Raw genomic sequence first — 25,905 nt, forward strand, 5'->3', positions numbered from 1 at the left:
GTATTTTATAAAATGAATTTTATTAAAAAGTTAAAAAGCCTCACCTAACACGATTCTGTATGTATGCTGGACGTTAAATAAAGCAATGTCTTTCGTAATATTTAAAATAATTCGGAAGCTATTGTACTTGAAAATAGTGGTTATATTCGTTTAAATAAAAATCTCTATAATATTCAGTGACACCTTATCTCGTTATCTAAATAGTCATTTATACATTATATGAAATGATGTATTACCTTATTGTTTTAATACAAAATAAAAGTAAAGCGGCTTGATAGTGAATATCTTGTTAATTTTTACTACAAATATTTATTAAATTAAATATTTTATAATATTGTTATTGAATGCTTATTTGATACAAAATATTATTAATAATGCAATATAAACACTTATGATTGTTGTATTTACTCATTCTTAACACTATCTTTCTTTTCGTCGCTCTTCCAAACACGAAGCATTTTCTGATGAACTTTTTCGTCGATTAGAAACATTGCTAATGTTGTAAAAGCAGGCGCCACCTACAATTTATAACCTTAATTACAATCATAGTATTTACAGTAAAGTACATTTAATTAATCAATGCTTACAGGCTCTCAAAAAGCCTTGCAAAATTTAATTTCATATTTTATCGTTATCATAAAAAAATTCTTGTTTGATAAAACAAAAGAAACTTTTATAATTTTAGTATTATTTTGAAAAATAGCGTCTAAGGGAAATAGTTTATTAAAGATAACAAGAAATATGTATTCTTTATACCCAATATGTCCATACTGCGAACTGTACTGTTGAGGCAGATGGAGGAGTCTGTATACTACCAGAAAACAGATATGAAAATACCACCAAACCACGAAGAAAAGCAATTGGTAGCCAGCAAATCAAGTTGACGAAGGTCACTACAACTGCACTCTGAAATTATTGCTGGTATAGGTCACATTGCTCGGTTTTATCTTTATATATAATATATTCTAATATAAAAGTTATCTTACGTGACAATTAAAAGTAGATTTTTTAGATGTCTTGTGATTCAACGCCAAAGAAGAAAAAAATTATATTCCTGCATCAAAACAAAACCCTAATAATACAAAATTGTACTTTAAAGTATTACCTTAGTGAATCGCTTATCTTTCAATGATTTTTCGGAGTCATCATAATTCGATTCTAGATTTGAAGCCCATAAAAGCATAGTTAACCTAAAAATGAACGTAATAACAAACACTTAATAACAAACTCTTGAACTTATTTTTCATTTGTGACTATGCCGGACCAATAAGACAATTTTCTTTTCTCAAGATGAAAATTTCAAAATAAATCATCTTAATAAGCCATTTACAGATAATTTCTGTAATATAGCAAAAAGTTAAATAAGATAAAGTCGATTTAAGTTTAACTATCTATTGTCTAAATAAATCTAGAATATTTTGACTGAAGTAATCTATATTGCTGTGTGGTTACGGTAGTAAGAATATAGCCACCCCCTCTCTTCCCGTGGATGTCGTAAGAGGCGACTAAGGGATAACACAGTTCCCCTACCACCTTGGAACTTAAAAAGCCGACCGATGGCGGGATAGTCATCCAACTGCTGGCTTTAAAACACACAGGCCGAAGACGGGCAGCAGCGTCTTCGGTGCGACAAAGCCAGCCCTGCGGTCACCAACCCGCCTGCCCAGCGTAGTGACGATGGGCAAAACACATTAGTTCACGCCATTTTTGGCGTGAACTTGTGGAGGCATATGTAAAGCAGTGGATTGCGATAGGCTCAAGTGATGACTAGTAACTATTTTGTTGCAACAAATTATATTTTGATTACAAATACTATGTATATTAAATAAATTAAATTATTGTAAGTACTTACATGAAACCTGTTGATTTCACACTTCGAAGCAAAAATATCAATACACTAATATATCTATCCCATGTTTCTGGTAGCACCATGTCCAAAACACAAGATTGGCAAGAAAAATCATAACCGAATCTTCCGATTCCGAACAAGGGCGGTAATGAGTATAAACTGGCAAATAATAAACATAAACTTTGAAACAAGACATAGTGATTTTTTTGTATCGGCCATCCTGAAAAAGTAGATCAGAAATTAAAGTATGATAGACTACAATTGTCCTAATATATCCTAAAAAATTTTATTTTTAGTATTTAATATTGACTATTTGTTTCATAATACAATATTATGTTTTATTATAATCTTATATTTACATATTTATTTCATTTAATTAATAAATCTTATAATTCGATGTTCAATTTTGTTTTGTACGTAATAAAAATTAGGAAACCTCACTTTTACTATTTTTTTAACTAAGCTTAAGATTGATAATGCTAAAATCACATATGTGGGAATTCGATCCATTAATAAGTTTAGACTCTTCATAATAAGTTTAGGCTCCCCCCCATAAGGTGAGATTTTGTGAGATTTTCCTGGACCCTTACGTGCGATTGACGCTAAAAACATTTTAAAGTAAATTTATTTTTATTATTCTGGAAAAGAATAAGCTATTCAAGTATACTATAGTTAATATATTTAAATTAAATAAAGTTCAAAGCAAAAACTAAAGGATTTTAATAGCCATGAGATTTTTTTAGCGGGCAAAATGAACACTCAAAACATATTTTTTAATATCTGTAATATTTTATAGTTTTTGAAGTTGAAGTAAGATTTTCAATTATCCCCCGTCTTTTGAAATGAGATTTGGTAAGATTTCATTGGACCCCCCCCCCCCCCCCCCTCCCATTCTGAACTCACGTAATTAAAGGTTTCCCCAATTGTACAAAACGTAAACAATAAACAAAAGAAATTTCACACTAAATATTACATTATAAAAGTAAAATTACAAAAATAAAAGTTTGTGTAAATGACATGCGTTATTAGAAGTGTTTAATAAATTACTTATTACCTCGTGTAGTATACTTAACCACGACATATCGTTCGATGCACACGTGAGTAAGACTTTCTACTTCGTAGACCGTCCAAAACGAATCCCAAAATCCAGAAATATCACATGATACATATTGGACCCCATCTTCGAAACTTAAATAAAAAAGGTACAATGAACATTTGCCTAAATAACAATATACATATGTTTTAGTCGTTTGAAGAAAAAAATATTGACATTAATACTAGTGTGTATTTGTAATCTAGAATAATATTATTATTAGAATGCTATCCCTCCTTACAAAGTAATCGAGCGTGAGCTTTACACATCGCAATGCTTTAATGAAACTGCAGGACGAGCTATTTTAATAGACACTATGTTTACATAATGACTATCAATGAATGAACAAATAAACGTTTAAAGCTAAATTTTAAGTTGACGAGACTGCTTAACTGCATTGGAGACGATGTATGAACAATTTGTTAAGTATTAATAATAAGTTACAATTGTATTTATTGAAGTGAAACTTCTTTAGGCGCATGAGGGTAAAATTTTTACGGATGAAACAGGAACGTTTTCATGAAACGGCAAAGTTTTGTCGAAGGCGCTGGAACGGAAATCTAAAGTTTTAGATTTGTATAAATATAAACGAGACTAAAATTAGTTTGCCAAATAAGTTTCACTTCTGACATGTGTATTTTGTACGCACGCATTTTTTTTAATAATAAAATATGAAAAATAATATTTTTTTCAGAGTTACAGGAGTACCCTTTACCTTACTATACCTACTTTTGTTTTAAATGCACAAAGCAAACTGTTATTACTCTTCTGATACCTTCAGATCTTTAAAGCTTACTATTTAATGTATCTTGTAAAAACACAATTTATACTAACTAAGCAAGCATTTAATTACTCCTGTTTGTACGTACCTCTCAGAGTAATTAAAAAGCGGGAGGTGGGAGAATACGGAGACACCGCGTCTTAGAGATGCGATAACCGTAAAAAAAGCCAAATTACGGTAGCTCAGATCTGATCTTAGATTAGTTAATAATAAAGCAATACTCAGCCAAACGCCCAATAGGAAAGCAATGGTCCCTGAAAACAAAACGAGGTTAACAAGTTTACTGTGAGCTAATCGCCAACCACGATTACTGTAGTATTTCTTAATTATGCACTCAATACTATTGAAAAAAAAAATACATCTTTAAATGAAACAATTCTTTTTATCGTTATCGCGTTAGTATATACATTAAAACTTATGATTATACTTATAATGATAGACTAAACCCGTTCGAACAAATACCAAACTTCAAACATGGTCGAGGCAATATATTTCTTTAAAAATAGATAACAAATAAATACCTGTCGCTATAAGTCCCCTTTCTAAATTAGCTCGTGACTGATCGTCGAATATATCACTCCACACGCAGCTCTGTGCAGCCATCTTATTTAGTCTATGTTGTCGTGGAGCTGTTTCTTATAATCGACAGCATCGATGAAGTGCCACAATACATCTAAGACATCAAATGATTTATGCATTATCTAGTATATTTTATTAGATCCGATTTCTACATCTCAGATTTCAGTTGTACCTACTACAAGTTTCGTTATGCTCTGTTTCTCCAATACGTGGTTAGAGTCACATGAAAACCACACGCACTTCGAACAAAAGGATAAGTACGTAAACTAGCTGTTGTTTAGTTTTTGAGTCATTCTTGTTACGCTTTAATGTTTAAAATATGAGCAATCTCTATGTAAACTTTAAAATTGTTTATGAATTTTACTAAGTGTTAAAATAGTAAGAAAAAATCAAAAAAAATCAACAGGTATTTACTTTGGCGTTAATATTATTTATTATACACATTAAAGTGTGAATCAAGCCTTCTTGATAGGTACCTACTTGATTAATAACTACACACATTATATGAGAGAATCGTTCTAGAATTACCAACTTGTCTAGATAAACGAATAAAATAATATGCTCAATAAACATTGTTCCTGTAATCAACTAATAAAAAAATTGACATTCATATTCTCTAAATTCTAATTTACTAAACATTAGACGCCTAAGGGTACTTTTATTAAAATATTTCAAGGAGGTACACAATCAAGTAGAATAATTTAAAAAGTAAAAGGAATAACGAATAAAATATCTCTTCTTATTCAATAACAAGATTTAGTTTAAATAATAAGTATATTTATCAAATTGCAGTCGTTTATTCCCCGTTAACGTTAACGTAATTACAAAACATTTATCGTCGCAATTCTGAAGTCTGCGAATCAATTTCAGCTTCCTTTGACAACCGTATGAATACGATTTCTTATCTACCAACAGAAATTCCAACTTTCTGGCCATTATGAATTTCTTTACCATCGCCTTTAACAGGTCGATAGTTAACATAGCTTTCACAATATTTTCATGTTCAGTTTTTAAGTTTTCCATTCAGTCATTTTAGTATATACTTCGCCTATATCGCTTAGCCCGTTCTGGATGTAACAAAGCATAGTGTTTCCTCATACGACCAAGTAGTGCCGCTCGGAGTCTCTCATCGCTTGCTAAATAACATAATACGGGAACACTAGTTGCTGCCTGTAATAAAATTTCTACTCTTGAAAAATAAAATTATATGATAACATGAACAAACTTTAATGGGGTCGTTATTTAATCACAAAGATAAGGAGAATTGTAACATTAATCTAAAAATATGTCACTCTTAATAATTTTACTTCAGTATATTTTGAATAACGATTGATATCAAAAACGATAACCTAAGAATAAAACTTTATAAATATATGTCAATAAGTATTTAATTTCATTAATAAAGTAAAGCATTGTACATATAAGACAATATTTTGCAACAAGGGTACAAACCGCATTTATTTACCTCTGCTGCTATTGGTGCAAATAGTGCAAGCACTTGTGGTACGTGTGGCCGGTAACCGTAAAACAACAGTGGCAACCACTGCCATCCCGCTAAAACTGCAGCTGGTATCCATAGCGCCAATGTAATTATACACACAACGTGGATACACTAAAAAAAGAAGAACGTAATTAATTTTATAAATAAAATAATAATTCATATTGACATAAAATCTCATCACATAACCAAAATATAAATTACAAATTAATGGTACAACTGAAAGTCGTTAAGCCAATCCTATAATCCGACATACAAAATGCATACTTTTACTAAAAATATGTATTATAGAATTAACCTTTGTAAACCGTCTTTCTTCCCTTTGTTGCTCACTCCTGTAATATATTCTTTCTAATCGAATAGACTTTCCCATAAAGAAAAATCTAGAACAAAATTGAAGAATTAATATCAAAGGTAACTTCTCTAGCAATACAATACAATTGCGCGACGGCAAACAAATAACTTAATTACTTACATTCCGAATATTGGCAAAATTCCGCACACGATGACATAAGGCACACTAAAACCCAACTGCCTTGCACCAGAATTAAGAGATGGCCATAATAACGCACAAACAGTACCAGTTGAGTCACAGGAATACATTCCGTAACCAAACAAGGGAGGTGCGGCAAAGATCACTGCGACCATCCAACATACACCAATTAGTGTCCAATAATACCTAAAGTACACATTTCTTTCTGAAATATGATATACCAATAAGAAACGATTACATTAGAGAACAAAACAATCCTAGTTATTTATAACAAACCTCGCCTGTAGTATCTTGCTAGCAAATACCTTTCCAGTACTATTGCAAATAAAGCGATCATTTGAAAGACACCAAAAAATTGATTCATAAATGCGAAAAGTTGACAACAAGCCGGCCCAAACAGCCATCTGAAATTGAGATCAATTTAATATATATTGTTTCAACAAATTCTTTAACTCTTAACTTAAAGTGATGGTAAATTTAATTGGTACTTTGACTTTTCATTAAGCTCGTAGTTAGTTTATTGGGTTTATAGACATAATATAATGTATCTAACATACCTTTTTGCTATTGCTGATGATCCTGCGAACGGAAATCCAAGTAAATTCCTTCCCAACGAAGCCGTACAAAGATTAAGAACGAGAACATGACTTTTAAATATGACCAGGTGACTGTGGATGAACGTGGCATATAGCCAAGCGTTGAGCAGCACCCCAAATACGCCTGTCAGTAACCAATTAACATATTATGTTGCGTTAACATTTTCATAAAAATAACGCAATAAATTATGGAAATCTTTAATAAAACAGGAGCGTAAATTATAGTTTTCAAAAGTCTGACTTCAATCTTGATTAATTTTCTAGTACAAAAATTTTAGAAAATCTTGAACAACATATGCCAGCCAGTGTTTAAGGCGAAGAAATAAAAATAAAATTATTTATCTTCAAGAACTCACCAAAAACTATGAGGCAAGCTCCCAAAAGGGTTTTGTACGAACTATCAAAGTAATACCACGGACAATCATCTTCGTTATAGTCAATCAATGTTTGCATTGCAACTTCCACACCTTAAATCACGGTTGGCACCAAATTAAGAAAACAGAAAACTATTTATTTTTTCACAACGTCCACATAGGAGAAGTGGTCATAGAGACTGGCTAAGTTGTCGAACTAACAGGATCTCGCCGAACAAAAGATAGGGATCACGTTACTACCCTAGTGCCACTTTGTGTGCGACAACTCAGAAATCAAAGTCAACGAAACGTAGTTTAGATGATTTAAAGCTAAGAAGTAGAGTTATAATTTATTAAATAAAAAAGTGTACTTAAGGTCGACACGCGACTAGAGTCTAATCCTTTAGAATGATTGCCGTGATGTTTAAAAAAATTAAATGTTATATTAAATTAATCTTCTATTTGCACCTGCTCTTTTAACTATAGTAAATTAACGATTTAAAAGTGTTTTTGAAGCCTATTGGACTGGAATAAAGTAATTTTTGATTTTGATTTGAAATCAAAATATAATTAATTAAATTAACAGAACTCTAAAATTAAAACAAAAAGTGACGATTGTTGTTCAGATCGATACAGTAAATGTTGATGTCGGGGAAAGCGACGAGAGTTGGAACGGAGGCAAATTGAAACGAAACAGCGCAAACTCTCAGAATCCAAAAACGCTAGTGAGTTGACATCAATGAAAAATTTCACTTTTGCCGCCCTCTCATTCGAAGTAAGTAAATCCTCATAATAGCTTCACCTCTATTTTGTTCAATTAGCTATTTAACTAAATTATGATATTTGTCAGCTTACAAATCCTAGTTTGAAATAGTATAAAGATTTGGAATTACTGTGTTGTTTTACGAGCATGCGTACCGTCTTATATTAGGAGTCACATCGCATGCGACTCCAATATTACAATGTTACCATTCCACTTCCATGACTATAATGTTACTTACCTCGGATCTCTCAGTCACACACTTCCACTCGCGTCAGAATTAAAATCTTTAAAATTCGCAAACCCCTATTAGGACCGAATTTTTTGCAGACAACCCAATATCAACGTATTCGCAATAAAACAGCGTTTATGTTGATATAAAATTTTTGTTATTATCCAATCAAGTGAAAGAAACTAGCACCGACATAGAAATAGTCAGTCCAGTATTTTTTTAGGCAACCTATTTTTAATATATTATTTATTTTAATATAGTATATTGTACTCAATTTATTATAAAATATGTTTAATTCTATTATCAGCTCGGTGAAGGTCGATTTGCATGCTTGGGGTATAGATTATGCCTATTATAGCAATATATGACATTACAGTAATTTACTAAACTTCCTTGACTGTTAAAGGAAGTTAAACGTTAGGATGAGACTACACGCACCGCCTAATACTTACGGCTATACTCTTGATAGTGATTGTCATAACCTGATGGCGTTAATTTGAACTACAGCTCTTAACGATTATCTAACTTGAGATTTTCTAAATATAGCTTTGGAGGATGCTTCTGCTGAAACCAGCGTAGTTTGTATTACACTGGTTGCAGTGTCTAGCTTATAATTTCAATATATCCAATTGCCCATAATAACTTTGGTTCAAACTAATAACTATTCTTCTGTTTACAACAAATCCTATGTAACTTCTACCACATCTGGTGTATTTTCCGTAGAAATATCATATATTTTCGGTAGAAACATCTACCGAAAACAGAGCATATAAAAAGTCCACAAAATAGATTAAGTCGATTACGATAAATGATATGCCAATGAAAGATGAATTAGCAGCCATTGAAACCAAAATAAAAAAGATAACGATAAAACTTTCTTCCAGGAAATATATGTTTCAACGCCCCTAGGTCTCTGTTTCTACTTACCTCACCAGTAGGAGAGTTAAAACAAAGTCACCAGTTGCATTCAAGTTGACTTTTTATAATTGTGTTTGCAGGCAAACGAAAAACAACCGACTTCAATTATTATATATCGACAAATAATACAACGTAGGTAGACCAAAAAATAGTGTAGTAAATACCCGTTATCAAAGATTACTCCAAAAGTTGTAATCAGATCTCGATGAAATTTAACTGTGACCACATGATAAATATCAGCTTTCGAGTAAATTAAAAATCATCAAAATCGGTACACCCAGTAAAAAGTTATGCGGATTTTCGAGAGTTTCTCTCGATTTCTCTAGGATTCTATCATCAGATCCTGGTTTCCTTATGGTACCACACCAGGGATATTTCCTTTTCAACAAAAAAAGAATTATCAAAATCGGTTCATAAACGATGAAGTTATCCCCGAAGATACATTAAAATACACACATATATATATATATATATATATATATATATATATAGGGTCGAATTGAGTAACCTCCTCCTTTTTTGAAGTTGGGTAACAAAGGAAATAGTGTCTCACTATTTGTCGTAGCCATTTGCTAGTTAATCAAACAAAGTTTCATTTAGTTACATACTATCACACGTTACATACTATCGTTAATTTTTAAAGTTATGGGTTAAAGTATTAGTTAAGGTAAAAGCTCATTCAAGTCTTCTAGGCCTCCCTTACTATTATATTGTCTTACTGAATAAGGTAAAAGCACTGTAAAACGTCACTCTCAGCGTCAGTGGTTTCACACGATTTTTCTCCTCATATTTTTTTCTTACCTCACCGGCCTTATATATAATATGATATCGTTTGTTAAGTATGCTCCAAAAATGTTCAAAACTACAATTTACTAATACAAGTGTATAAAAGTATTTAGTACAAAATTTTCTAATTACGTTACAAGCGTACGGCTCACCTTATGGTAAGCGATTACTGTAGCTAATATACTCCTACAACACCATAAGCATCGCAAACGTGTAGCTTACCCTACCCCCAAAGAGCTCTGGTCAACTTACTCATCACAGGAACACAACACTGCTTGAAAGCAGTATTATTTAACTGTGATCTTCTGTAAGGTCGAAATTCTTCCCCAGTTGGGCTGCTCCTGACTTTGTGAAGTATATTTCCTACTGTGACCTACCTCAGTAAACATAGCCGCGACATGAGGATATTGGCGCAACATAACATAAGTACATCGATTAGCAGTTAAATATATCCGGATCGGGGGTCTACATTTGTTACGCTATTTATGTTTAGAAACCAAATATAGATCTCGGCACAACAATGGTTTCCATAGCTGACGGTTCAATGAAGAATGACGATCGGAGTTATAAAAAGAAGAGCTCGAAATATGCTTACATATTTTTTTCTATTTATATAAATGAAAATTAAAAATATGTAATATTTGTTATAAAATGTTATTTTATAATTGTTTGTATAAATACCGTAGATAATTCATAAACACAACAAAGGTGTATCCTTTGTGTATAATATCTCTGTTCGAAAATTAAACGATATCTAGTAATTAGCAGTTAGCTGACGTCTCTTGCTAAAATTTCCTTGAACATTATTTTTAATATTCGAGGTAAATAGTTTCAGTCTGCGTATATACATATTTATTTCTTACCTCAGACCTATTCAAAAATAACTAAGTTATATAATAGTAATCTTCTTCGAAGAGAACTATAGTTTCTTAGCGAGTTTTATACATACATTTAGTGTCGAATGTTTTAGTGCGAAGTAGCTAAGTTTATATATTATATAGTTTATCTAACATACCGACATAATAAAATTGGCAACTGACGAGTGAAAAACGTCAGGTACGGCCTGTTCACGTCTATCGAACTCATTTTATTAGCTAGAGGATCGAATATGTTTTTGGCGGTACATAAATATATCTGATTACTGTCTAGGTAATGTTATCAAACTTACTGATGTGTATAATCGCGGCGAGTGCGCAGTGCAGTGCCGGCACCGGACGAGTAGCGACAGGATGGTCTCGATACAACAATTGTCGCTAATGGTCAATCAACATCTTGGTTTTCTCACATGTACCGACGACGCAAAAAACTGTATGAAATGGAAAATCTTCGATTCTCCTTTAGGTGGCAGAGGCCTTATCGCTACAGACGATATAAAATCCGGTGAAATTGTATTTGTTGATCATCCACTAGTATACGGCCCACGATCCGGAACTATTGTTCAACGCGGGTGTACTGTTTGTAGAAATATCGATAGTGATACGTTATACAAATGTTCTAAATGTGCGTTGTTATTGTGTTCGGAACAGTGTCAAAACAGTAGCACTCATTTAAGTGACTGTAGTGTAATTTCCTGTTGGCCTAACAAAGTGCCTATCGAGGACATCGATGACACACTAATGTCACGTGCACTAACAGCGGTACGAGCGTTGTCGTTAAATAAAGACCAAAAGAATCTTCTCACTTCCCTTCAAGCACATGTGTTACATCAACACGGGAGCGAAATAAGGGCTTTGAAAGAATATTTTGACATATTTGCACAAGATGAAGAATTTATGACACTCGTTTCATGTATACTCGACGCCAATGCCTTTCAAATGGCAGTACCGTATGGAAAGAAAGAAATGAATTTGCGAGGAATTTATCCGGTATCCTCACTAATGAACCATAATTGTACATCCAACACCAGGTATTCTTTTAACGCTGAATCTCATATGACAGTTAGAGCAGTCAAACCTATAAGATCTGGTACAGAAATATTTACATGTTATTCTGGGATGTTGTGGGGTACACCTGCTCGCCGACTTCATCTGTATAAAACGAAACATTTCCTTTGCGCTTGTGAACGTTGCTCGGATCCAACCGAACGAGGTACTCTTTTGGCGGCACTTAAATGTTTCTCTACAGAGTGTTCGGGTTCGCTTTTACCTATAGAACCATTAAAATCTAACTCAGCTTGGCGGTGTTTAGAATGTGGACTAAAAGTTCCATTCTTAAATATAAGCACTCTACAAAATGCTTTGGGAAGTCTTATGGGTTCCTTAGACTTCGACAATATTTATGAATTAGAAAAGTTTTTCTTAAACAGAATAACAAAATATATTCCGAAAACTAATCAAATCTACGTTGACCTACAGTGTCGACTAATATGGGAATTAGGAGAAACTGAAGGACTCCATTGGGCTGGTAAGTAAATTATATAGCATAATTTATATATCTTTACGTCATATTTTTAGATACATTTATTTCGCTGTCAATTTGTTGATAAACTTAAAATATATCATCGATATATCGTAGATATCATCTCGAATTATATACATATATCAATATGTATAAAGATGTATTCCGTTCTCTAATAAATTAAATTTTATCACGAAAATATTTTAAACACAAAAGCTTGTGAAAATTAATTAATGGGTATTAAATAATATCTAATATATTAAATTCTCGTGTCGCGGTGTTTGTAGTTAAACTCCTCCGAAACGGCTTGACCAATTCTCATGAAATTTTGTGTGCATAACGTGTAGGTCTGAAAATCGAACAACATCTATTTTTCATACCACTAAGTTATAAGGGGGAGGGGATTGAGAAGGTTAATAAAATATATGGCAAAACAACGTTTGTGGGGTCAGCTCGTGTGTATATATATATGTGTGGGTGTGTGTGCATGTCTGTGTTATTTGTTTGTTTCTTTGGACTCAAAATTACTACAGAGTTTGCAAATGGTACTGTGTAGGTAACTAAAGCAAAACGGCAATAATCGGGCTACTTTTTATCCCATAATGCACCGGATCATATTGTAGGAGCTTTAGCGTGAATTGACAAAAATGTAAAATTATTTGGTTTATGTAAATAACAATCTTATAGAAAGAAGTTTACTGGTAAAATCTATGGAACGAAGTTCCTTACGGCAGGCTTGACATTTGGCTGGGCGACCGAACTGAAAAAATGTGATACTAAAACCGTAAGAAAAATACATAACGAAAGTGACGTAATATCCAAGGTAATATAAGGTAAAAGTATAATATAAGGTAAGTCGAACGACTGTATAATATGACATTTGTAAAACTAAAATATTACTAGTAAACTTTTTTTAAATTATTTATGTAATTTTATACCGTCGACAAAAATAAATAAAGACATATGTTTTTTTTATTTCACTTAATAGTTTGAATTATTATTATTATTATTATTATTTATTATATTTCTTTGATTTATTTTATATTACGATATTAATTAAAAACCGATCAACAAAATTAAAAAAAAATCAAGAACTAGAAAATATATATAAAATCCAACATTTTTTTTTCAAATTGTGTTACTTCTATACTATCCGATCAACTTCGTTCCTACATGGTGTCCCATGACCAAATTAGTTTTGAAATTTTTTTCAAATAGATTTTAACAGTAAACTCGTCGAATAATCGTTGAAAATTATGCATAGCTTCCGAACGACTGCACTAAATTACATAACACTTTTTTCCTGTTCTTTATTGTCAAAACAAGGTTTAAATAAAAAAATCGATATAATCATAAAACATATGCTAGTTAGTAGTTTGTCGGATCAGCTACTTTATATTTATTATGATAGAGGTTAGACATGTGCAACCTACAACATAATTGCGTAAACAACACAATTGCATAATTTCTTTATCGCAAATACTGTGTTATCGTTACACAGCTTACATATATTAAATAATTATACAATATTTTCGTTACAAATAATAATACAATTATTTTCTTTACAAAGGACGTTATAAAAGAGCATTAATCAAGATAACTTGAGAATGACTTGAGTAAAGTATCTTAGTTTATTTGTTTTGAAAAATAAATTAAAAAAAATTAATGGAAAAGCCTAATTTTCATCGTACTCTTGTAAGAATATTTCACGTTCTCATTCTTCAGGCCATTTACCATCGCCATAATGCTGCTACTTCTTTTTTTCTGACCCAAAATCTGTCTGAAACAACTGCTCTGGTGTAGTGGTGCGTGTGCCGTGTACGCGTTTAAAAACCGGCAGTTTGTGGGTTCGATCCCCGCTCAGGATGGATATTTTTATTTGTTCAAATATTCCTTTCCAGTTTTGATGTCTATCCTTTGTGCGTCTCCCCACCATGCCTCGAAGAGCGCGTTAAACTGTCGGTTCCGGTCGTTATCATATTCACCTGATAGCGATCGTTTCTCTTAGTAGAGAATATATCTGCCAACCCATATTGGTGCAGAGTAGATTAAGCTCCGACCCTTCTCCTACATGGAGAAAGACGTCTATGCCCAGCAGTGGGATATTTCAGACTGAATTGTGCCAACCTAGTACAATAATCATAAAATAAAATTAAGAGAGGATTGCGTGAGAACATTACTATATCAGGAAAACTATACTAAGGTTTAACATAACTATGTTATGTGATTAGCTAACATATAAATGAGAAAAATAAAATAACTTGTTTTATCTAGTTTGAAATAAGTAAAAGTTGTTTTGGATATTTAAGAAACCATAACCAGTAATAGGTTAATTAAAATTTTAAATCAGAGTTTTGGTGGGTACACTCTATTAATAACTTCATATAAACCAAAATATTTTCTTGTACTGACAACAAATATTTTTTGTCATAATTATGGTGACGATACACTATAAAAAAATAATACGTATATATTTTTTTAAATTGAAGATCCAATGATTAATTTGTTCTCTATCATGGACATAGCTATACTTAACTTCACCAAAATACTTCTTACTTTAGGCTAATTTCATAATAAAGAAAAAAATTAATCTTATGATTAATGATCAAGTACTTAATGAATTCTATAAATTGGTATTCCGCAATATGAGTCCAAACTGCTGTAGAAACCCAATTAATGAAATCTTGTAGAAAACATCATTAGAGCTTACAGAGTTAGTAAAATTGTTTGACTATTTAAAAAGGTAAAATGGGGCAATATGAACATAAAACAATTAGTACATTTTAGTTATTTTCAAATTATTACCAATGTCGAATAGCGTATAATTTTTGTAATACCAAAGTTATAACTATGCGTTCGGCTAAAAGTTCTATTTGAAAAAAAAAGGGTTACACTGCGAAATGTATTTAAAAACTACAAAATATGACCACAATATATTATAGATTCTTTCTTGCTCTACCGGAATCCACAAAAAAAAATTATTATTGCTTTTGTTTTTGTAAATTAATTAATAATTAAAATTAAATATATGACGGCTTTAATTTTGAAACAAAAATTTTACCGACTACTAATAATGTTGATTATTAGTAGTCGGTAAAATTTTTACTTATTTAGTGCGAATTATTCGCACGGGTATTGCTAGTTTGTAATATAAAAACCCCACAAACAATTCCAGATTACCCACATTCCAAATATATAGAAGATATCATTTGTCATAATTTATGTATTTTAATTTATTTAATTCAAATACAACAACAAATAGTAACAAGTATGCATTCGTATCTCGTACGTTTTATATGTTAGAATTAACCAATCTTTTAATATTCGTAGTTTTGTAGATCTATAAAAACATAATTCAAACACATTCATTTTATATGCAAGATTGTAAATTGTAATTCAATTACTTCTTTACTATCAGATTTTTGTTTAGAGTAAAACTTTGCTGTAGACGTATGTTTTTGCTAAAACTCGACTTACAACTACTATATTCATCATATACATATAAAACAACTACTAATTGTCAAGAAAGATGTCTGTTATGTCTAACAATCAATTATTATGGGGATAATTAATCTTTACATTAACAAGCAACAGTAACAGTAAAAGTATGTAACGTAACTGTTAAAAAATATTAAGGTTTGATTAAAGAAAAATTCCAAGTTAAATTGCAAATAAGAAAACCCTAAAATAACCTTTAATATTACTTGGTTCATTATAGGAAAGCGCCGAGTAGGTACCTAAATATAATTGTGTTTGCTCGCAAACAAAAAAAAAACCGACTTCAATTACATCGACGAGTAATACAACGTACATCGACGAAAAAATAGTCAAGTAACTACGCTTTATCAAAGATTACTCAAAAAGTAGTTATCAGATCTCAATAAAATTTATATATGACCACACGATAAACATCAGCTTTTGAATAAATTAAAAATTATCAAAATCGGTACACCTAGTAAAAAGTTATTGCGAATTTTCGAAAGTTTCCTTCGATTTCTCTGGGATCCCATCATCAGATCCTGGTTTCTACTAAACTAAGGATATCCTTCCATATCCTTTTCCAAGAAAAAAAGAATTATCAAAATCGGTATATCCAGTAGAAAGTTATGCGGTATAATACAACGTAGGTCGACGAAAAAAGCGTTAAGTAAAACGCATAGATATAGACGCAATAGATATAACTCGAAAAGTAGTTGTTAGATCTCAAATAAATTTAAATGGGACCAAATGACACACACCACCTTTCGATTAAAAGAAAATTTGACGAAATCGCTCCACCCAGTCAAAAGTTCTGAAGTAACATACATTTAAAAAAAAAATAAGTCGAATTGAGAACCTCCTCCTTTTTTGGAAGTCGGTTAATTAAAAATTATGTGGTGTCATGGGACACCAGGTAGGAACGAAGTTCCTTCGGATAGTATAGAAGCAACACAATTTGAATTTTATAGGTATTGTCTAGTTCTTGATTTTTTTTTTTATAGTTTTGTTGATTGGTTTTTAATTAAGTACATAAAAGTATTTAGGAAATTTAGTATTTAAAAAATAAAAAATACCGTAAAATAAAATAAATCAAACAAAATAATAATAATAATTCAAATTATTAAGTGAAATAAAAAACATGTCTTTATTTTTGTCAACAGTAACATAAAATTACATCTATAATTTTAAAAAAGTTTACTAGTAATATTTCAGTTTTACAAATGACATATTATATAGTCGTGAAACTGATATTACATCACTTCCGTTATATATTTTTCTTATGGTTTTAGTTATTACATTTTTTTCAGTTCGGTCGCCAAGCCAAATCTCAAGCCTGCCGACAGGACGATGGAAACAGTGTATGTAAAAGTGTACTTCAGTGTACTTTTAAATAGGTATCTGATTGATATTTGTAAGGCGAACTACAACCGAAAAGCGTATTAAAAATTGTAAAGCAATATAGAGAATATTTGATGTGTGGATTTTAAAATAAATAACACAATGCTTAAACAGGTGATAAATTAGGGATAAATTTTAGCAATGTTCTATAAAAATAAAAATTCATGTATCACTTGTTAAAGATAACTTTGACCTACAATGAAATAATCTACATCAAAATAAAACAACTAAAACAGCAAACCAGCATTACGTAACACACTAAACGTATATCGGTTACATGATTCCAGTCCGTGAATTCCACATGCTATTTTCATAATAGGTTAAATACGTATATCGACGCTGGAACGATAAATTCCGTCAGTCAATCTTCAGCATAGCCGACTTTACAATATCTCGCGGCACAACCGTAGCAATATGTCAAAAAAAGTGAAATCTGAGTCCCTAGATTTATACTGTAAACTACAAGCCAATTTCAATGTTGTAATTGCAAAATCCACACTTGGTGGAAGAGGTTTATTTGCAACAGAGTTTATAAAGAAGGGGTCCTTGATTTTCTTTAATAAACCTACTGCCTATGGACCTCGAGCTAACTGTAACGTTAAAAAATTTTGCTCAAATTGTTTTAAAATAAGTGATTTGTGCTATCCCTGTGAAAAATGTTATGCCTTCGTGTGTTCCGAATACTGTAACGTTTCATCTGATCACAATCAATTATGTTCCTTCATACATGATAATTGGAAACTAAAAAACAATTTTTTAAACGCTATAGACATTGCGACAAAGCTTGCACGTGCAATAATTTACTTACGATTTTTGATGTTAGCTAAAGAAGAAAAAGATTTGTTAAAATTATTTCAAAGAACAGAAATAAAATCTAACTTTGAAGAGCTGGAAACGTTAAAAAGTGCATATTTTATTCCAGAACATCACATCAAATTTATAAACAACATTGAGTCCATTATTAAAGTAAATTCGTTCAGAATAAGTCACAACCCTATACGAAAGACAGTTGAATTGAGAGGTTTATACCCTTTATCTGCCTTTATGAATCACAGCTGTATACCAAATACTAGAAATAGTTTCGATGCAGACTACTCAATGGCCGTTTATGCAAGTAGATATATAGAAAAAGGAGAAGAAATTACAAGTTGCTATACGGGTCTTTTATGGTGCAGTCCTGCTCGTCGATTTCAACTTTATAAGTCGAAAAACTTTTGGTGTAAATGTGCGAGATGCAACGATAAGACCGAAATGGGCACTAGATTGTCAGCACTGAACTGCTTGAATAAATCCTGCATCGGATTTCTATTGCCCGAAATTCCTTTAGATTCACAAACAGTCTGGGTTTGCGATGTTTGCAATATAATTATACCTCCAGAAAAGATAAATGTGATACAAAGCATACTTGGAAGCCTTGTCGGAACCCTTAGACTTGATGATGAGTTTCAAATGGATAATGCTATTTTACAAAGGCTAGCCATTTTCATCCCCTATTCAAATCACATATTCGTTGATATAAGGTTGAGATTGGCATTAAAGATTGGATTTACTGATGATGTCAACATTAAGGGTATAAATAAACGGACACATTAATCAGCTAACACTACTAACTTCAGTTACTAAATGGAGTACATAATTTATTAAAACAGCTGATGATCATCAAAATAATGGTAGGTAGACGCATATTTAACTATTCATTATTCTTTTAAACAATAAAATATAACAAATACTTTTAGCATATAAACATTATTTCCGAATTCTTAGTAAATACTAGCTGTACCCTGCGCGCATTGCTACGCTTATTTTTATTTTATTGTTTTTTGGTCGTACCACCTCAGAAACCTTTGTGGTTCACGCATGATCATGATCAAATGCATAGTTTACGATTCTATAAAGGACATACAGACAAACATTCGTTTATATATATATATAACAACATATATATATATATATATATATATATATATAACACGTGTGTAGGAAAAAATTAATCAAACAGTTTCAAAAGATTGTATGTTTCTAAAATACAGACGTAAAAAATAAGAAGCAAATCTATTGAAATACATATCTACTTCAATAAATTTACACGAATTAATATGTAGGTAATAAACATAAGGTTACGTGTGTTTACACATAATATATTTATTTATTTAACAATTTATGTACACTAGGATAGCAATAGGAAATAACTCTTATAAACAATGCTGGTACAAAGGCACTACTTATCCCATGATGGAATCTCTTCCAGTAGTCCTACCACAGTAAATTATAAAATAGTCGCAAAATTAGCGTGTAAAATCTAAACATATTGCGAATAAAAATATAATATGTAATAAATACATAATTATACAATATAAAAATGCACACATACATAACAATGTATACACACGTAGATACAAATAATATAATACATATACTTATACATACACGCATACACATATACGATACATATTATAATACATACGATAATATATTCCAATACGCATAAAGACAATTAAATTGATTTTAGACTAGGATTGATTCAGGAGTAGGAATAAAAATCGGTACGGTGAGTGGGCATCTGAAGAAGAGAACGTTTATGAGATCTGCACGGAGAATCATCATCGTGAGAGAAAGAAAAGCGGTCCCGTAGATACGACGGAAAACAAGAATTAAAAAAGTGTTAAAAAGGAAACAATGTATTCTAAAATTTCTACGATGGCGGATAGGTAGCCATTGTAGCTGCATACGAAAGTGACTTACATGATCACATTTTTTTAAGCCGAAAATGAAAATATATACATATAATAAAAATGTTAATGTAATATGTTTGTGCACGCTAATCTCAGAAACGGATTATTCGGTCATTCGAAAATATTGTGGTAAGCTTCACTTCACATTTAGTGTTTGTTTCATGTTAATCGGTTCATAAATAAAAAAGGTACGTCAATTTAAAAAAATACGTTGAACATGTGAATACTCAAACGACGCTGTTGATATATCCAAAATAAATCAAAAGATATATCCAAAAAATTGTGTCCAAAGTCACTATTCCACGCGGACGAAGTCGTGGGCACAGCTAGTCTTGAGCTAACTTGACAAATGCATCTAACACAATAACATGCACAGTGTAGAGTTTCTAGGCCATGATGCGGTTTTCATTATGTCAAGGTTTCCATACAGAAAGAAATAGTTAATTAAATAATAAATAATATTTCATTTTTAATTATATAAACTACACATCTTAAATGAATGGAATACGGAGAATAGTTTTCAAAATCAAAGAACTTATTCATTAATATATCTGGTAAACGGTTGTCTGGAAGAGAACGCTCTTTCAGCGATAAGTCCGCCTTTGTACATCTTTAATTTTATGCTATTTTTATTTGTTGTTTCTTTTAATGGTGTACGATAAAGAGTATTACTATTATTGTTGTTTTTATTATTGGTATTTAAAAGAAGATAATACTATACTGCATGTATTAATTGTGTATTAAAAGTCTGAAATTAAAGAAAATAATTTTATGAATTTAGCCAGCAAACGAGAAGTCAGTTTTTCTAATAAAAAATTCACTAAGTATTTGACGCCGACCAACATAAAAGAAGTAGGTATAGTTTTGTCTCTCTAATCTACCGTAATCATTACATAACTTTGGTAGTTTTTTGACGACAAAGTATCTTACTTCATATTATTTACATTCGTTAAAATTTAGTAGAGAAGAAAAGCATTTCTACTAAAGTCCAACTAATTTTGCTTAAACAAACACAACTATAACAGTTGCTTACTTGTAAATTCGGTGCGTCTCGCATAATAGACATGTAGGTCACAATGTTTACAATCAAGGTAATTGCAACACTAATTTAATAAGTTTAGTATTCAACAACTAGTAATGTATCATAATGTTTTAACATATACCTCCTGTTTATAAAATTAGAATAACATACTTCTTTATAACTAATCCTCAATTAGAAGCGATTCAACTGACAAAAAAATACGTTTCTTTAATAATGTTTTTAATAATTATATTTAAAATAATTTTAGACCAAGAATTAAAAATTTTAACTATAAAAACACTGTATTTAATTCGATAGCCCCTGTAAATACATTTAGCTTAATAAACAAAAAACATACAAAAGACATATGTAAATAATAGTCAAATAAACAATACAGACAGTAACAAATAAACATAACGGAATCTCATATAAAAACAATTATTTAAATGTATATTTTTATTGAATTATTTATGATTACTTGTAAAGACTGAAATTTATTGTTATGGACTTGTTTACGTACTTATGTGGCGCTAAAAATAATTTAGGAAAAGCAGAACATATTGTAAAGACTAGTTTTAGTTAGCGTTTTTTAAAAAATATTATCTATTACATAATTGGCTCGTAATTTATAATATTTGGCTTACACGCTAGAAAATAAATTATATGGATGCTTTGATTGACGGATTGACACCATCGTCTAAATTTCAGAGTGCTATTATAAAGACAAAATTGAGTACATTTGGATTTTTTATAATCTATTTCACCACAAACAAACACAATTTCTAAAACATTCCTTTATATATAATTCAACAACTGCAATCTTACGCGTCAGAACACTGCGCAATTTCAACACATACGTAGGGATCATAAGCGCGATTGAATGTATTACTTTAAGGCCGCGCGTAAAATTTAAAAGTCATTAACGAAGTTAAGTTCTTTGTATCCTGACATACAGTGACATAGTGAGTAAATAAAATCATTGAAGTTTATCTTGAGTGGTTAGTTAACTGTTCGGTCGCCATTGACATGGGCGCCGCTGCGAAAAACGCTCGTCCACACGTCGTATCACGGTGGATCGGCTTGCCTCTTCCGTTAGTATAGCATTATATCAAGAAACAAATGTCGTTAAACTGTATAGTGATTTAAATATTTATTAACTTAGAATTATATCATAAATTATTTATTAATTATTATGTGCTGTGGTCGATAAACCTAAAGGTGTTTGAAGTGTTAAATTTTAACTAAAAAAGATCGGTTTTGAAATTTCTGTCTATAGCGGAGTAAACAAAAAAATTGAAGGTTGCAAATATCTTGCCAACTGTTTTACCAAAACAATTGCCTTGCACAAATGATAATAATGACAAGTGATGAATTATTACACTGAAACTAAAGATATCTGAATATAGTGTAGTCAAACATTTTTACAAACATAACTTTTAAAATAATAATACGAGTATATCACGGATTTATTTAGCTCATACCCGCTACATAATTTTAAGTAACCTTGCAAAAGTTGCGCTTGCGGGTAGATGGGTATATATAATTTTTTTTAAATAAATACCGTAAAATATTTGTCACTATGCAAATACGCAAACTATTTATGCTATCGTTTAACGTACTGACAAAGCTGATTAATTATTAAAATCATTTGTATTTAGCTATAATATAAAAAGCAGTAGAGGATAATGGATACAATTATATTGAAGAATATAAAACACAAAACAGAGTAGATATTATTTAAGCCTAACCACAAAAGATCGATTTAAACCTCATTTCAGAGCTATCGGAGTCTCGCTTGGAGCTGAAGGAGAGCCTGTGCCGAGGCACGCTCCGCACGGTGGCGGCGTTGGGCGCGGGCGACGCTCACCTGCGTGGCCTGCTGCTGTACCACCTGCACGCCGTACTAGCAGAACGCGCCCGCCGCTCGCCAGACCTATATGAGGTACCACTATCTTTTGTAAAAGATAAGAGTGAGTGCTGAAGTGTGGATTTAGTGACGCTGTATCTCATACAGGACATGACTATATTAATGCTGATATTAAATTGACAGTTATTTTAAAAAAGTACTGCGGAGTTTCTTGCCGATATCCCTCTGCAGTAACCATATCCCGAATCGCTGGTCTCACTTCACATGAACATAATTCATTTATTAATAATTGTTCGCTCCATCATCGACAAGTAATACAACGTAGGTAGAGAAAAAAACAGTCAAGAAAAAACGCATTATTAAAGATAACTCAAAAAGTACTCATCAAATCTCTATCAAATAGGACGACATGACAAGCAACAGATTTTGTATAAAAAAGAACCATCGAAATCGCTTTACTCCTTAAAAAGTTGAGGTAACACATAAAAAAAAATTACAGTCGAGTTGAGAACCTTCTCCTTTTTTATGTTGGTTAAAAACGAATAAAATTATTTTATGACTAGCCCGTTGACGCAGTTTGTAGTAACCCTGCTTTCTGCTCCGCGGGTTACGAGTTCGATTCCCCCCTGAGTCTGGCTGTAATATTTGTATTTATATATCTGGACCGGTAACAGATGTAAATATCAAAAGTGAGACTGTCATTAATTGCAATTGATATTGTCACTTTTGTGACCTTTATTGAAAATATAAAATAACACTAAATCAAAACGTTTTTATTCTAGGAGCTGAAATCAGAAATTGAAACTACCATAGAACAAGCGTATAACATCCTTCTTGGTGACATATCTGCGCCGCCCGATCTCGAGCTAAGAAGAGAGTACCTCGGACCAGGTTGCGATAAGCCTCACGAAGAAAGGTTTTTTATCCTAGATTCTCCAGATAGAATAATTAATTAAGCTTAATTACGAGTATTATGTTTATAGTATGTGTATTTAAAATTAGTGAATTTAAGTTGAGAAAAAGGGAGTACTATTATAATAAAAGTCCTAGTTGTTTATGTTTCATTTATTTGTATCTATCCATTCTGCGTGTAATAATTACTATCCGAAGGAATCAAACAATAAACGTATGACAAATTACATTGTGTTTGAATCAGGAATCTCATTAAATTATTTATTTTTCGTATGAATGCCATCGCTGCTTTAACTTAGAACTATTTTAATGCATACGCTTGTAAAGAAAATTGTGCTTGCTCCCAAACGAAAAAAAACACCAATAATACCAATAATACAACGTAGATAGACGAAAAATTTGTCAAAAAACAACTCAAAAGTACTTGTCAGATTTCAAATAAATTTAATTAGGCGCACATGACAAGCACCACTTTTCAATTAAAAAAAGAGATCAAAATCGGTCCATCCAGTAAAAAGCTCTGACACATTATAAAAATAGTCGAATTAAGAATCTCCTTCTTTTTTCCAGTCGGTTAAAAAACTTAACTTGTATAAGAAGATAAAGAGAGGTGTAAAAAATTCTTACCAGGTAATATTTTCCGAAGAAATAATGTTTAGTCAAAGTACATTTAAAGGCTTCAAACTGAATATTATTAAAGTGTATATACCTAATATTGTGGAGTTGTTTTTTTTTTTGTACATTAAAGGCATCTAGAGAATCCATCGCATTGGCTAGAGCAATGTTTTTATTTATTTATTTATTGTATTGTGTCGCATAACTACTTGAGGAATTATAGATATGACTAGAGTTTTATCAAGACATTAATAGACAATTTTTTAATATATTATATTTTTTTATACAGTTTTTACTTAATACCAAAAGTTAAGAACTTCTAAGATTTAACCATACTCATAAAACTCAGAGGTTGCAAGTAAAAAGACAAACAGTACGTCTATTTTGTTATCTGAGCTTCGCGTTGAGACGGGATTCCCACAAGGCGCAACTCTAGGCCAGTTCTTATTTTTAATTTATATTAATTTTGTTATCTGAGCTTCGCGTTGAGACGGGATTCCCACAAGGCGCAACTCTAGGCCAGTTCTTATTTTTAATTTATATTAACTGTCTGTTTTTCTGTTTGTCTGTATGCATGTCCGGGATAAACTCAAAAGTACTGCATGGATTTACTTCAAATTTGGCACGAATATTATTAAGAAGTCGGGTCAACATAGGCTACATATTATCACGCTATCACCTACGGGGAGCGAGCAGTGAACCTTTATTTCTTCAATGCATTCTGTAACAACGTGTAATCTAACGACGCATATTTGAATGTTGTTTTTATTATGTTAATAACCATGCTATAAATAAAGACATTCTGTAGTATATTTAGTATCAGCATTGCACCCGTGCGGAGCCGGGCGGGTCGCTAGTTTAAAATAAAACTAAAACCTTTTTATAGCATTTTAACAGATGTTGTTGCAGCTTCTAATTTAAATAAATAAAAAATAAGAATAAAATTTTGGTTAGCTTATAAGATAATAACATAAACTCAGTCAATTTAAAAAATATATATATATAATCAGACCACTGCAGCTTTTTTTACAATGTCATCAATTTCTTAATCTTATTAAAATAGAAAAATTCATATTTAATATAAAATAGCAACCTGTAATATTTTAATATTATAAAAAAAAAATAATTTCATATTATTAGTATAGATTACAGAAACCTTTTTTGTAGATGAACTTTAAACATCGACTTTTATTCCCAAAATATCTTTGGGGTGAAACCCATAAGCACTAAAATAAGTTTCTTAATATTTTTGTCGTTTAATACAAATACTGAACCATTGCGGATGTATATCAAATATATTTGGTATTTCAATTTCATCAACATTCCGAGTCACTCGCCGTGTCACAACTTGGATTCTAACGAAATTGGACAATGATTATCAAGTGGCCTCAGACTTATCATGCAATAATCAATACATGTGAAGGTTTTTCACAAAATAAAAAATGTCAAATATTTTAGGAGCACTCGATTGTACACATAATATGTGTACAATGGATTGCAAAGCCTTCTGATGATGCAGCAGATTTGATTTGATTTGCAGTAAGT

At 31.4% G+C, this 25,905-nt stretch overlaps 4 protein-coding genes across 4 annotated transcripts in view; 2 read left to right on the forward strand and 2 right to left on the reverse strand.

Annotated features, from left to right (window-relative positions):
- The window catches only part of LOC123669568 (probable alpha-aspartyl dipeptidase), a 31,387-nt gene that overhangs the window by 5 nt on the left and 5,477 nt on the right, over nt 1-25,905 (forward strand). The window contains exon 2 of the mRNA XM_045603169.1: nt 9,393-9,399. The gene's annotated coding sequence lies outside the window, so the exon portion shown is untranslated. The remainder of the gene's footprint in view (nt 1-9,392; nt 9,400-25,905) is intronic.
- LOC123669567 (rhodopsin-like) lies at nt 2-4,326 on the reverse strand. The gene is made up of 7 exons (XM_045603168.1): nt 4,245-4,326; nt 3,812-3,977; nt 2,904-3,037; nt 1,853-2,069; nt 1,106-1,190; nt 757-906; nt 2-518 (listed from the first exon to the last, which is right to left on the reverse strand). Exons 1-7 carry the CDS (start codon nt 4,324-4,326, stop codon nt 405-407), a joined length of 948 nt encoding a protein of 315 aa, XP_045459124.1. The 3' UTR covers nt 2-404.
- LOC123667896 (visual pigment-like receptor peropsin) lies at nt 5,021-7,342 on the reverse strand. Its single transcript, XM_045601731.1, has 7 exons — nt 7,246-7,342; nt 6,851-7,013; nt 6,570-6,697; nt 6,276-6,498; nt 6,099-6,183; nt 5,768-5,914; nt 5,021-5,472 (listed from the first exon to the last, which is right to left on the reverse strand). The coding sequence occupies exons 1-7, from the start codon at nt 7,340-7,342 to the stop codon at nt 5,335-5,337; spliced, it is 981 nt and encodes a 326-aa protein (XP_045457687.1). The 3' UTR covers nt 5,021-5,334.
- Nucleotides 11,168-23,972, forward strand: LOC123667906 (SET domain-containing protein SmydA-8-like). Its single transcript, XM_045601740.1, has 3 exons — nt 11,168-12,341; nt 22,745-22,908; nt 23,616-23,972. The coding sequence occupies exons 1-3, from the start codon at nt 11,168-11,170 to the stop codon at nt 23,787-23,789; spliced, it is 1,512 nt and encodes a 503-aa protein (XP_045457696.1). The 3' UTR covers nt 23,790-23,972.

This window comes from Melitaea cinxia, chromosome 3 (assembly GCF_905220565.1).
Source record: "Melitaea cinxia chromosome 3, ilMelCinx1.1, whole genome shotgun sequence".
NCBI classification, from domain to species: Eukaryota; Metazoa; Arthropoda; class Insecta; order Lepidoptera; family Nymphalidae; genus Melitaea; species Melitaea cinxia.